General features: G+C 48.3%; 7 protein-coding genes across 7 annotated transcripts; 5 read left to right on the top strand and 2 right to left on the bottom strand.

Moving 5' to 3' along the window:
* Positions 1 to 107: 107 nt before the first annotated feature.
* Positions 108 to 1,154, bottom strand: FTJAE_3969 (esterase lipase; the record flags this gene model as incomplete). Its single annotated transcript, XM_037350323.1, has 1 exon — positions 108 to 1,154. One exon carries the CDS (start codon positions 1,152 to 1,154, stop codon positions 108 to 110), a length of 1,047 nt encoding a protein of 348 aa, XP_037208887.1.
* A 506-nt stretch (positions 1,155 to 1,660) lies between these two features.
* Positions 1,661 to 2,930, top strand: FTJAE_3968 (monooxygenase; the record flags this gene model as incomplete). The annotated part of the gene is made up of 2 exons (XM_037350322.1): positions 1,661 to 1,738; positions 1,794 to 2,930. 2 exons carry the CDS (start codon positions 1,661 to 1,663, stop codon positions 2,928 to 2,930), a joined length of 1,215 nt encoding a protein of 404 aa, XP_037208886.1.
* An 894-nt stretch (positions 2,931 to 3,824) lies between these two features.
* FTJAE_3967 (plant dihydroflavonol-4-reductase) lies at positions 3,825 to 4,886 on the top strand (the record flags this gene model as incomplete). Its single annotated transcript, XM_037350321.1, has 1 exon — positions 3,825 to 4,886. The coding sequence occupies one exon, from the start codon at positions 3,825 to 3,827 to the stop codon at positions 4,884 to 4,886; it is 1,062 nt and encodes a 353-aa protein (XP_037208885.1).
* A 459-nt stretch (positions 4,887 to 5,345) lies between these two features.
* Positions 5,346 to 6,902, top strand: FTJAE_3966 (cytochrome P450 monooxygenase oxidoreductase; the record flags this gene model as incomplete). The annotated part of the gene is made up of 1 exon (XM_037350320.1): positions 5,346 to 6,902. One exon carries the CDS (start codon positions 5,346 to 5,348, stop codon positions 6,900 to 6,902), a length of 1,557 nt encoding a protein of 518 aa, XP_037208884.1.
* Positions 6,903 to 7,441: 539 nt separating this feature from the next.
* FTJAE_3965 (formaldehyde dehydrogenase) lies at positions 7,442 to 8,723 on the top strand (the record flags this gene model as incomplete). Its single annotated transcript, XM_037350319.1, has 2 exons — positions 7,442 to 7,835; positions 7,891 to 8,723. 2 exons carry the CDS (start codon positions 7,442 to 7,444, stop codon positions 8,721 to 8,723), a joined length of 1,227 nt encoding a protein of 408 aa, XP_037208883.1.
* A 1,222-nt stretch (positions 8,724 to 9,945) lies between these two features.
* Positions 9,946 to 11,505, top strand: FTJAE_3964 (benzoate 4-monooxygenase cytochrome P450; the record flags this gene model as incomplete). The annotated part of the gene is made up of 1 exon (XM_037350318.1): positions 9,946 to 11,505. One exon carries the CDS (start codon positions 9,946 to 9,948, stop codon positions 11,503 to 11,505), a length of 1,560 nt encoding a protein of 519 aa, XP_037208882.1.
* A 597-nt stretch (positions 11,506 to 12,102) lies between these two features.
* Positions 12,103 to 13,136, bottom strand: FTJAE_3963 (tetracycline resistance (probable transport); the record flags this gene model as incomplete). Its single annotated transcript, XM_037350317.1, has 2 exons — positions 12,103 to 12,121; positions 12,178 to 13,136. 2 exons carry the CDS (start codon positions 13,134 to 13,136, stop codon positions 12,103 to 12,105), a joined length of 978 nt encoding a protein of 325 aa, XP_037208881.1.
* Positions 13,137 to 13,685: the final 549 nt, after the last annotated feature.

Raw genomic sequence — 13,685 nt, 5'->3', positions numbered from 1 at the left:
TTTAATTCCTCCTCTTGGCTCCCTCAAATTGATGCTACACAGCTCACGATATCGATGCTAATGACATTTTTCGTGTTATTGGAATAATTTAATTACACTGTCTGAAATTATAGCTCATGTAAAGCAGTCCGAATATCACCAGCCGTCTGCAGAATAAACTCCTTCGCCTGCCAGAGATCCTTATCCATATGCATAAACGGATGCGGTACGCCAGGGAACCTCTTCATCGTCACCTCATTCCCATGCTCAATCAACTTCATACCATAAGCCTCTCCCTCATCTCTCAATGGGTCAGCACCCGCTGTGTAAATGACAGTCTTTGCAAGATTGTTAAAGTTGTCCGCTTTGAAGAGGTTGCCATATATCGCGGGTATTTGCGCACGCTTCTCGGCAATCTCTTCGGGGGTTGAGCCCAGCGAACTCCATTTGAGCTTGTCGAACCAAGCAAGTCGGCCCCAGTTGAGTGTTGGCGCATGCTCATTTTCTTGCATAGACTTGAAGGGCGAATCTGATGCTGAAGAGTATTGACTCAAGTCGTCAATCACTGGTGTTCCAACAGCGACGAGCTTGAGCGGAATGCCTGCATCGCGGGCCATGTGCGCCAGTGCAAGACTGATGAATCCGCCGGCTGAGACTCCACCAACGGAGATTCTCTCTGGGTCAATGCTGAATCGCTCAGCGCCCTTCTCGTAGATGTACTTGAGAGCAGCGAAACTATCCGTAACACCACAGGGAAAGGCATTCTCTGGCACAAGACGATATGCGACGTCAATGACTGCGACGCCAGCAACATTGCAGATATGCTTGCAAATATGACTCTCGGTATCAAGATCGCCTAGGCCCCAACCGCCACCATGGTAGTCGATGTGCACAGGCCATGGACCATCAGTGTCGGGCTCATATACTCTCACATCGAGAGTGATGCCTTCATGAGTGACAATCTGGGTGTCATATTGGCGCGCGACATCTGGTGCAGGACCAGTGCCGTACGAATAGAGAACAGAGTATTTCGATCGAAGGATGCCGAGGTCAATTGGTTTGAGGGGAGTGTTGGCGACGTTGTCGTTGTAGAGCTTCTCAAAGACAGGGTCGAGTTTGCCCTTCATCGAGGGATGAACGGGCTGGAGAGCCTCATGCTTGGTGTCTTGTGTCATTGCGATTGCTGTAAAGATGCGATACTGGGTGTGAATGAGTTGAGAATACGATGAATCGGAAGCGAGATCAATTGACTCTTGAATGAATCTATTCTCACCTCCATCGCACCCAGGTCCGGCGCATGTTCCAATGCGAATTGCCTTGTCGCAAAGATCATTAATTTCCGCCGGTCCCCGCTATCTTACAGTGACAGTTTGAGTTAGTCTGGCGCGCAATTGATGATGGTTTTCCGACGGTTGCATAACGGCGACTTCCGACGGACCCCTCACTGCGCTCGATGCACTGAACCGCGCTGCTGGGACCTCATTGTAACGCAGATAACCCCCGATAAGAGCTTCATGACGTGTGGTGCCGTCGCACTCACTTCAACTGCGAAGGTCTCGAGGGTCAATCTGATATTATGAGAGAATAAACCCTGAGATTTCCCTTCGTTCAAAGCGACCAAAATTATACACAAACACATATCATTGATCATTCTTTGTGTAAAGCTCACGCGACCATCACCATGTCCAAAGACCGTAAGCCAGTTCTCATAATCGGCGCTGGAGTCGTTGGCCTTGTCCTCGCCCACGGCCTCAAGAAGGTAATTTACTATGTTCCCGACCTCATCAATTGACCCACTGACATCGATCATGAAGCTTGGCATTCCCTTCCAGATTTACGAACGCGACAGTCACATCAGCTCCCGCGGTCAAGGCTGGGCCATAACACTTCATTGGGTCCTCCCATTCCTTAGGGAACTCTTATCAGAAGAAGCCTTCAAGGACGTCGAGTCGGTCCAAGTCGACCCAGAAGCCGATCGTCAAGGGCTCGGAAAATTCGTTTTCATCAATCTCGAGACCCTTGAGCCAAAATTCCTCATCCCGCCTGGCGATCGACGACGAGTCAACAGAGAGAAACTGCGCAAGGTCTTGCTTAATAGTGTGTCTGATCACGTCAATTGGAACAAGCGACTTGCTTCAATTGAAGAACGCGACGATGGCGTTGTTGCTTCGTTTGAGGATGGATCTCGAGCTGAAGGGTCTCTCATCGTTGGTGTTGAGGGCAGCAACTCAAGAACAAGGAAGTTCTTAGCACCAGATTCATACCGAAATATTCGACTGCCGGTGCGATTTACTGGCGCTGCTCTAGATCTCACGCCAGAGCAGGTAAAGCCATTAAAAGACATCGATCCTCTTCTATTCCAAGGCTGTCATCCCGAGACGGGGACATTCTTCTGGTTCAGCATGCTGGAAACACCAGTCGTCAATGGTACTGCTGGGACGGAGAATGAGCATTATCGTGTGCAAGTCATGATATCGTGGCCCATGAAAACACCAGAAGACGAAGTCAAAGCAACCGACGCGGAACGCTTGGCATATATGAAGCAACGCGCCACAGAGTTTAATCCCGTTCTACGGGATACCGTGCAAAGAATCCCAGAGGGTTCGGAAGTTATTGAGATAGTCTTACAAGACTGGCCGTGCCCACCTTGGGATAACCGCAACGGTCGGGTTACTCTAGCTGGCGACGCAGCGCATGCGATGACCATGTATCGAGGCGAAGCAGCGAACCATGGTATCCTTGACGCTTATCGGTTGACAAAAGCTTTGGAAAGGGCTTATCATGGAGAGAAGGGGTTAAGTGAAGCTATTGACGAGTATGAGGCGGAGTTAAGGGAGAGGACCAAGGTCGCTGTGTTATTAAGTCGACAGGCTTGCTTGGATGCACATGATTGGGCAGGATTAAATGAGAACTCGGCGGTTTTGAAGAAGAGAGCGATTGCGGGAGTTTAGTCATCCTCAATACAGGTGTTAAGCGCAAAACGTTGACCTCAAAGATCATGAATGTGATGCCACATACATGCGTGATGGGAGTAAATTGATATGGCTCTGTAAAACGGTCACCAAACCCCATCTTTTGACATTCAACTTAACAATTTAGTATCTACTTGCTCTGTAAAATCTTTTAATACTTATTAGATGATATAAAACCGCTTAATTACTGTTTTTACATGGTTATGCTGGAGTTTTTGACCATGTATAGGGTATGCTATGTTCAACAGCACCATTGCTAAGGCCTGACCTGACAGGCCAGTGACTGAATGTACCTTATCGTTATCGCTAAACTGATAGCGCCGATAACAACTCTTATCGGCCAGTCGGCCAAGGATTCAATAATCTGTCGCAAACTATTCCGTATCAACAGGCTATAACAGCGCCTGAGCTGAGAGAAGAAAATCGATGAAGACCTCAGAAGAACTACACAACAAGATGGACGACTGTTTGTTTCCATGGGTTTGAACTGCAGGACTCTGAATTAGAGACAATCTGCTCGTGACGTCATCTCAACGAAGGGAATCGATCGGCTCTCGGACAAAATCGGCGCCGCTATCCGAAAGTCACGAGAGGGGAGCGCGATCAGTGGGACCCGTCGCTGATTTGATCAACACGCTTTGCTTGGTCTGCAGCCGTCGCAAAGTTATCATTGCGACGGCCATGACAGCGCTAAACCGAAAGAAGAACAGGCGATGAATACCGCGGATGAGCTGGGCTGCCAATAGAATAGAATAGACCTCTGTATGTGCGATTATTACCGCCTTGATAGTCTTTAAACATTTGCAATCATAACCTGAATTTGATTTCCAGCCTTATCGTAACCATTCATTCACTGAAGTTATTGCTGCCAAAATGCCTTCCGCTTACCCCAAGCCCATTCTGCCACCATCTCTTATCGCCGTCACTGGAGCCAATGGCTTCATAGCCCAGCACTGTATTGCTCTTCTTTTATGTGAAGGATACAAAGTTTTGGGCACCGTTAGATCTCAGACAAAAGTCGACCAAGTTCTCGATTTACATGGCAGAGATCCCAATCTCTCTGTCAGAGTAGTCGAGGACATCACTTCCGTTGAATCATACATCTCAGCCTTTGGCTCCATTCGACCTGATGCAATTCTACACCTCGCTGCTCCTTTTCACTATGACACAACAGACTTGGAAAAAGACCTCATGATCCCTGCTGTCAAGGGTTCAACTGCCATCCTCAACGCAGCAAATCAGCTTGGTGGCGTCAAGCGCATTGTGCATACCAACTCATTTGCAGGTATCTACGATGCCTCAAAAGGACTGCAGCCGGGCAAGATTTATACTGCCAAAGATTGGTCTCCATTGACCTACGAGGATGGTGTGAATGCGCCTGCTGCAGCGGTTGCATACCGCGCCAGCAAGACCGTTGCCGAAAAGGTGGCGTGGAAGTGGATGGAAGAGAACCCAGCTGCGCACTTTGATCTTGTAAGCTTGAACCCGGCTATGGTGTTTGGACCATTCCTGCAGGGCGCTGTCCCCAAGTCATCTAAACATCTCAACACTTCGAACCAAATCGTCTATGGCATTGTCTCCGCCGGCCAAGACGGCGAGATACCTGCCACCAAAGGCCCTGTCTGGGTCAGTGTCAAAGATGTAGCTCTTGCGCACCTCAAGGCTATCCAGGTCCCTGAAGCGAGTGGTGAACGATATCTTCTTGCGGCGGGAGTGTACTGTAATCAAGAGATCGCTGATGTCGCAAGGGAGGTTGCCGGGAAGAACAAGGATAAGATCCCCAAGGGCACACCGGGTCTGAGGGAGGCGTCTTCACATTTTGGTGTAGATGCAAGCGCAACTGAGAAGGCCTTGGGGATCAAGTGGCAGAGTTTGGACGACATGTTGTCGGGTTTGCTGCCGCAGCTATTTGAGATACAGAAGAGGGACGAGTAGAACTTTGCACACTGCATGGAATGATAAGCACGATTGATTGAGAACCGCTATCCCTTCAATGACCATTGCTCTCATACTGATCCCCGCGGAATCAATTACCATTCCTGGCCCACGATTGATGTCATGTTAGTGCCCATTTTCCCCGCAACTCCACGATTCCACCATTCCGACGCCATTACCAGGAACGGAAATTTACTCCTCCAGCTGCTTGGCGGCATGTCTCAATTAGGAAGTGTTTCACCGAAAAGCGAATCCCGCGGGCGATTTATCTAACAATAGATATCAAATTCTGCAGATTATGGGGAGCACAGAGGCCCTTCATTGGTGCACGTTTGAACTATGCATCGGTGTTGTCTCCGCACTATTTGGCTGTCTGTGTGAAAGGCTCGAGATATAAGATACGACTCCTCATGAGTTTGAGATCAATCAACTCACCCTCATCGTGATCCCTTCGCAACCATGATTGGCTTCATTCTCCTCGGAGCTGGTCTTGCAGGCCTATTCATTCGCCTTGTGATCTATCCTATCATCCTGTACTTCATCGACCCCAAAGGTTTGAGGAAATATGCAAACTTCTCATGGCTTTCTCCTCTAACGGATCTGCGCCACTGTTATCTCAGTCACACTGGCACTCGATCTGAGACGCTCGCTGCCGAACATGATCGCCGTGGCGAGCACATTCTCAGAATCGGACCCAATGCATTGTCTTTCAGCCATCCCCAGGCTGTCAGAGACATCTACGGTCATCAGACCAAGTGCACAAAGGATCACAAAGAGACAGTTTTGGCTGGGACGCATCGCAACTTGTTTGATGTTGTTGACAAAGGTGATCATAGCAGAAAGCGAAGACTTTTATCTGCTGCCTTTGCAACAAGGAATCTTGAGAAATGGGAGTTCAAAGTGCAGTATACCACGCAGCGATTGCTTGATGCTTTTGATCAACGGTGCACGGGACCTCTCAAGCCAAACACGAATCCCGACCCCGAAGATCTCACCGTTGACTTCAACCACTGGATCAATCTCTGGACTATTGAAGCAATCAACTATATCGCTCTCTCGTCCAAGATGACTCTTCTCGAGACCGGTACCGATGAAGTTCTTGCCGAAAAGCCCGATGGAACACTCTATCCCGCACGATATCGCCAAGCACAGAACGCCGCAGCCATGTGCAAGTCAGTCTTCGTCTGGGAGTATGAACTCTACCCGTGGCTAGCCCGTATCTCTAAAGTTGTGCCCAACAAGTGGAAGAGCTATTGGGCAACAAGTGCGCCTTGGGGAGACGTTTGCTACCACCAAGCCAAGGACAGACTGAGGAGATATGAGGCAGGAGAGAAACTTGATGACTTCTTCTCATGTCTTATGGTAAACAAAAATGGCGTACCAAATGAACTCGAGTGGGGAGAGATTGTCGCCGAGACCTCTGCTATCATTGATGCTGGAGCCGAGACTACAGCGATTGCCCTGACCCATATCCTTCAACTGTTGATCAGCCATCCCAAGCAGATGCAAAAGTTGAGGGACGAAGTCGCTGCTGTTATGGATGAAGACGACGTCATCGCGCCCTTTGACAAAGTCAAAGACCTGCCATATCTCAAAGCCTGCCTTGATGAAGGCCTTCGCCTCATTCCTCCTGTCAGCTCAGGGCTTCCCCGACGCACGCCACCCGAGGGAGCTAAGATTATGGACACTTGGATCCCAGGTGATACATCTGTGTCAATGACTATTTGGAGCGCTCACCACAATGAGGACATTTATCCCGAGCCATATGTCTTCAAGCCAGAGCGCTGGCTTAACCTGGAAGAACGTAAGAGGATGGAACCGTTTTTCATCCCATTCTCAGCGGGCGCTAGAGGGTGTATCGGACGAAACATCTCATACTTGGAACAGCAGATTGTATTGGCTACTTTGGTGCATCGATATGACTTTGCGATGCCGACTAAGGACTTCACGGTAGAGAGATTCGAAGCCTTCAACTTGATCATGGGCAAGCTGCCAATCAAGCTCTGGCGAAGATAGTTCCCTGAGAATGACAAAGTACTTCAGTTAGAAATAATATTCTGTTACGTCATTTGTTACTGTGCTGTGTAAGCCTTGAGTATCACGCCTGATAGTATGGGCCTTTCTCTCTTGGCCCTTTCACCAATCATAGGCTTTCAGGAACTTTCGACCGGCGGACAAGGAATATTCCAATCCAACGGATACTTACTACTGGTCACGCTCTCTGAACATAGCCTCGTATTACCCCGACCAATCTTACGCGGTGAGGCTGGGCGCTGACGGTTCCCATCACAAGTTCTTTCCGCTTACCATATCCCAAAGCATCCCCAAGGGTAGCATTTCTTACATATCTCAGCTAAGCTTAAAATCTTGTGACCGAAAGAATTTGTCTATATCACGTCATTTCCTCCTTTAAGAACCCGACCGGAATCGTTGTTGACAGGGATCAGTTGGTATAAATGGCTATGTATACCCATTGAATAGCAAAAGAGCAAACTCGAAGCAAAGATTTCGTGCATATACAATTTCAGTGCCCTATAAAATTACTCTTCTTCAATATGGATTCTTTCTCGAAAACGGGTTTTATGCGTGCTGTCCAGTGGGAGGGCAACGTCCGCGACATGTCTGTCAACATCATCCCACGCCCCAAGCTCATCGAGCCAGAGGACGCAATTGTTCGTATTACCACATCGGCTATCTGCGGCTCTGATCTTCATATCTACCACGGTCTTTTTGGGACCGAAGAGAAGTTCGGCGTGGGTCATGAGGCCGTTGGAATCGTCGAGGAAGTTGGCCCAGCCGTGGACTTTTTGAAGCCTGGCGACCGAGTTCTGATTCTGGCCTTTGCAGAGGATGGGAACTTACTACCCAAGCCCACAATGCTTGTGGCAGATCAGCCTATTATTGGCCTTGGCCTTGGTGGAATGTTCCATGGCGATACAGGACTACAAGGTGAGACGTCTTCCTCATTTATCTTTTCATTCGTGCATCTGACACTTGTGAATAGCTGAGTATGCTCGCATCCCATGGGCTGACTCATCTTTGGCGAAGCTTCCAGAGAAGCTTGATGACAAGGAATGGCTGCCCCTTACTGATTCCTTCCCTACTGGCTGGACAGCTATTGACTTCTCCGGCTTTGAAGCTGGCGATACTGTCGCTGTCTTCGGTGCTGGTGCCATTGGACTCATGGCTGCATACAGCGCCATAATCCGCGGCGCCGCTCATGTCTACGTAATTGACCATGTTGCCTCGCGCCTCGCCAAGGCTGCTTCCATTGGTGCGCAGCCCATCAACTTTACCCGTGGAGGCAAGGCATCGGACCAGATCCTTGCTTTACGCCCTCAAGGAGTCACTCGGTCCATCGACGCCGTGGGCGAAGTCTGCCTCAATGATAACCTCAAGCCGCAGCAGGACTATATTCTCCGCGAAGCTGTGAAGATCACTACCTCTGGTGGAGGCATTGGCGTCATCGGCGTACATATCACTGCATTGGTCACCGAATTTGGTGGCAGGGGAGTAGTTCACAAGCCCGACTTGAAGGCTGAAATCAAGTTTCCGATGGCTGAGGCGTGGATCAAGGGAATCCGCATCCAAGGTGGACTTGTGGACATTAAGGGGAACATTAAGGCTCTAGTGGAGCTTGTGAAGAGTGGAAGGGCAAGGCCTGGTTTCATTTTCTCAAATGAGTACAGCTTGGAGGATGCACCAATCGCTTATAGACGATTTGAGCAGTGGGAAGAAACAAAGGTGACATTGAAGGGAGCCCGTAAGCCAAGCGATGAGCACGCCCTGGAGATCCGCAATGGTAGTAACGGAGCCCAAGGTACCAATGGGGCATAGAATGGCAAAGATATGCAACTCTTTATGTATATACGAGAAGATTAGTAGAAGTAAATAACCTCGAGAGAATAGTTGGTTGGAAATACTCGGTCGCATTTCGCTGAAGCGTGTCAAACATAACCGAAATATTCACAGCGTGCTTCAATGAGGCGACATTATACCTAACGCTTCAGAATGATAATCACTGGCCATGGCCAACTGTCATGGCACAATACGGAAGAAGCAATGGCAATAGATCGAGTGCCACTTGGATGCTTGTTTACCAAAAGCGTCAAGAGCTCAGAAGGGAAAGAGATGAAAGCGTGGGGGACTGGAAATTGGTAATGTTATTATAAATATGTACCTCATTGATATCACCAATCTCAGCTTAACCTTGGTGACACTTGTACCATCGGAAGAACACTGATCGTTGGATGCAGAGACAATACGAAGATTTATGTCGCGCAGAATTTCGTTTAGGTACCTCGTCCCAAAGCAGAAATAGTATTACAAACATTACATCGAGCCTGCAGCTTTTTAGCTCTAGCTGGGTACCATTATACATTCGCAGTGAAGAGTTTCTTTGATTTATGAAAACGATATCAACAGTCATGTGTTCTCAAGACTGGGACTACTAGATGCAATTAGCGACTTCAATCTCCCTGAAGCGGCCTAGGGAGGAAAAAAACTTATGACCTTGATCCTGGATTTTGAAAAGGCTTAGATAACTTACCACAAGTATAGGATAGCTTTTGATAATCCTATTTTGACACCCATCATAAAGCAAGGTCTGATGTTTTCTTGCTCCCCGATGGCGTCTTCAATGTCGAGGCCGCTCCATGCGGGTATAAGGACGGAACCCGAAGATCGTGGGGAGTAATTCTTCGAATCATCGTTATAGGGTCTTACAGTGACTAAGGAGAATGCACGACAGCCTGTGTGATGTGTCACAATGGAGGGGAAGACATCCGAGTCAGTACGTTGGATGCATGCTTAAGTTTCGATTAAACGTGTTGGTGCATCCATCCGGGTCGTTCCACGATGCAGTGCCACCACAGGATGCATCATTCGAGTATTCCAAGAGAGAGATGTATGAATCTATGAGGGTTGGGATAGTAAACAGTAGAGACCATAAAATACTAATAAGACGACTAAAAGAGTCCCTCGACAGGTAAGTATTTTAGCTCCATACTATTCATTGTCTTCGCTTTTCACTCACTGCCATCATTAAACGAAATATACAATGCTTTCCCCATCCGAACACACGCTACTCTACGCCCTCACCATCCAGGCCCTATTCTTTACCCTTGCCGTTGTCTTCATTGTTTTGATATACGCATGGCTCGCGTATCTTCTCGGTAATGGCAGCCTTCGTCATGTCCCTGGTCCATGGTATTGCAAGGTCTCCAGTATTCCACTGAGTATATGTGAGATACTATGTCGACGGAATGATGTTATTCTCGGCTTGCACAAGAAGTACGGACCTATAGTCCAAATCTCACCAAATGAGGTATCAGTAGCCGATTTTGAAGCCACCAAACAGATCTATGGAACAAAGGATCGTTGGGCCAAGAGCGACTACTTTGATCACTTTATGGGGTATGGCAGGCGTTCCATATTTGCGACCAAGCCCTATGAGGACCATCGGATCAAGCGCAAGTACATTTCGTCATTCTACCAGGCAAAAACTATATACAAGCTTCCGGAGATTGAGAAGCATGTCAAGTCTCGCTCTCTAGCAATGCTGGATCAAGTCCGAAACGGCGAAGATGTTGATGTTCTCAGTCTTACATCTTGGTACGCGCTGGATAATATAACCTTCCTGGTTTTCGGACCCACTCACAGAACTTATGCGGTGGACCAGACGTGCACCGAACGTGGAATCCTTGAGGGGTTGAAGTATCAACAGTTTGTCGGCCCTTTGCGTTATAGGTGCCCTCGGCTGTACAATTATGCTTCTCTCTTATTACAGAAAGTTAGCTCTCGGTTACGAAACCTGTCAATAGATGAGGAACTCCCGGCTTGGTGCCAGAAGAAGTTCTTCGCTGCTCTCAAGGACCCGCAGTTGCATGAATCGCATTCTCTGGTACGTCATCTTTGGGAACTCAGAGAGGATGATGCACACGAAGGGCCAATCGATGTGGCCTATATGGCAGCAGAGGTCCTCGACAACATCGACGCTGCCGAGGCCACTATCGCAGTCACGGCGACATATCTCATTTGGAAATTGACTGAGGTGCCAGAGTGGCAGGACAAGATACGCCAAGAGCTGTCTGCCCTACCTAAACAAGACGATGGATATTCGTCCTTCGTAGACATTGATACTCGGGTCCCGTCACTCGAGGCATGCCTCCGTGAGGTTTACCGCATGCACCCATCTTCAAGTGGGAAGAACGAAAGAGTTGTGCCTTTAGGAGGCCGCACACTGGCAGGAGTCTTTGTCCCCGAGCATACCATTGTCACATCCTCAGTTCTGGCGTTGCACTATGATGGAGAGGTCTACTCTGACCCTGATAGGTTCCTCCCCGGCAGGTGGATCGACGGGAGTGAAGACCAGCGAAAGGTTCTTGATGCACAGTTAATCCCTTTCGGCTACGGAGGAAGGATCTGTTTGGGAAAGGCGTTGGCAACTATGGAACTCAAGCTACTCATAGCGAGTCTGTATCTTGAGCATGAGAGTGTGGCAACATTGGTGACCAATGCTGAGTCCATGAAGCAGTGTAGCACTCATGACGCGGTACCAAGAGGGCTAAAATGTGTAGTCAGGTTCAGAAAGATGAAGGATAATGTAGCGCTGGAATGAGGGCTACAGAATATTAACAACTGACCTGCTATTTGCTCGTGGCCTCCTACTCAACGAAGCCTTACGTATATTTGCGGCTGATCGCCACTTTCGATGTGATACAATAAATATTGAAATAAAGAAGCTTCTATTGACTGAGATAGATACTTTTAAGCCATGAGCTCTAGTGTTTTCCGCTTCCCTTAACTTCCTGTAAGCCTCGTACAAGTAGGAAATATCAAAACAAAGAAAGATAACCCAGCCAACAATAAGACAGTGCAGTTGAGGTAGCCGACTGTCACATTATGGTAATTACAAACCGCATAGATCAAAATGCCTATCAATAGGACTATCAGTCTTAGAAGACAAGAAGCCGCTTCTGTGACCCCATTGAGTAAACTAAGCTCTCGAGGGCTGGGTGACACCTCTTGCAGGCCAACGTAGACTGCTGTAACTGCCATATAGATAGCGGGCCCCATGACTGTCGTCACGCCAAAAACGACCCGAAATAGGAAGAAACCAGGTTCGCTACCAGAGCGTACCAATACATTCATGATGCTCAAACTCAGAAACAAAAAGGGAAAAATAACCGGGTTTGATGAGATGATTCTCTGTGTACTATAGTGTTGGTATAAAGCTGGGTATATCATGAACAGCCAGCATGTTGCGAAAGTGCCCTGACAGATCATGTACAGCGTAATTTCGTGACCTGACAATTCCAGGCCGCCTTGGCTGATGTCTGTGTATAGTGCGAGGATTGTCACGGCCGTGAAAGCAGAACCAAGGAGGCTTATATTGATAAACGTCGAAATTGTTCTACTGGCACCACGAGACTCGATCAGCTCCCTAAGAGATGCCCAGGATGGTTGTAATGAGCTCGTAGATGCGGTATCATCGTCGGACTCGTCGGCGTCACGTTGGGAATCCTCCACGAACAGTGCAGCGATAATGGCGCAAGCTGCACTCATAATTCCAACGGTGATTCCCGGAAGACAAAATGGATGTTGCTCAATAAAAGGGCTAGTTTTGAGCATGATCGAGGAGTGGCTGACATGATTTGCAAGAGCATGGCCAATAACAAGTCCAGAGGCCATTCCGATATTTCCGGCAAAGGAAGATAGGCTGAATCCATGAGTAGCCTCTGTCTCCGTCATGCACCGTTTCCCGATCATAACGCGGATGACGACGTCACTCCCTGATACTATTCCCATGAAGCATCGACAGAGTGCCATTTGCCAAAGTGACGAAGTAAAGCCGAAGATGACCGAGCCGATAGTCGTGCCAAGAAGAACGCAGATAAGTATCGTCTTGTCACCAAGCTTGTCTGCCATGGTGACCCAGAAGATCGATGTCAGAGCCTGCGCAGCCAGGAATAGTACTTCAAAGAAGCCGACGTAAGTTCCGATATCAGTGGCCCGTGAACTGCTATTGTGCTGTATCATCAGAGCTACGTATGGGAAGATGGAGAAGTATGCCATCGTCACCATGAAACGTGCGTAGCATAGTAGAGGAATCTGTATCTTGGCTCGCAAACTCTTTTTTGTCCCTCTTCGCCTCCGACCATTATCGAGAATCAGAGGAGGGAATTCGATCAGGCTGCTGTAGGATGTGGACGCCTCACTGGAGGACAACAGAGGCGAAGTCGAGTTCATCCTGACCAGACGATCTGGTAGGCAGCCAGTACCCTTTACATTGATTAGATGTTGAAGTACGCTTGCTCGTGCTGGCCCTGTTCCTCCATTCGAGAACCACGGGGGAAAAAGAAAAATGAGTGATGTCGATAATGGAGACGAAATATAGGTACAGCATGGGCCGAAAAAAATGGCTCAACAGCCTTGGAATGTCGTGAAATGATAGCAGAATATTTCTGGGTCGTGCTGATAGTGATGATTGGTTCTAGTGGGTGTAACACGGGTTTAGAGACGTCAAACTGATAAGACTGAAGGTAGTCAACGAGCAGACGAATGGTCGAGACTCAAACCAAGAACTGTCTAAGACCAACACGGTAATATTACTGGCTAGCAAAGTTTTAAACTTTTGACTACGAAGCATTTCGGTAAAGCACACAATACGCAAGAACAGTCAATCAAAAGAAATGACTTACCGAGGGAAACTTTACTTGCCTAGTTCCTTCGGCGAAGGCGCCACTAGCTGCTGTCCTTATGGGCTGCAGTGGAGTCATCCCATAGTTTGGTGCCAGA

This window comes from Fusarium tjaetaba (genome assembly GCF_013396195.1).
Source record: "Fusarium tjaetaba strain NRRL 66243 chromosome Unknown NRRL66243_c0000075, whole genome shotgun sequence".
Classification (NCBI taxonomy): domain Eukaryota; kingdom Fungi; phylum Ascomycota; class Sordariomycetes; order Hypocreales; family Nectriaceae; genus Fusarium; species Fusarium tjaetaba.
Note: the sequence above shows the minus strand (reverse complement) of the source record. Positions and strands in the feature narration are given on the sequence as shown.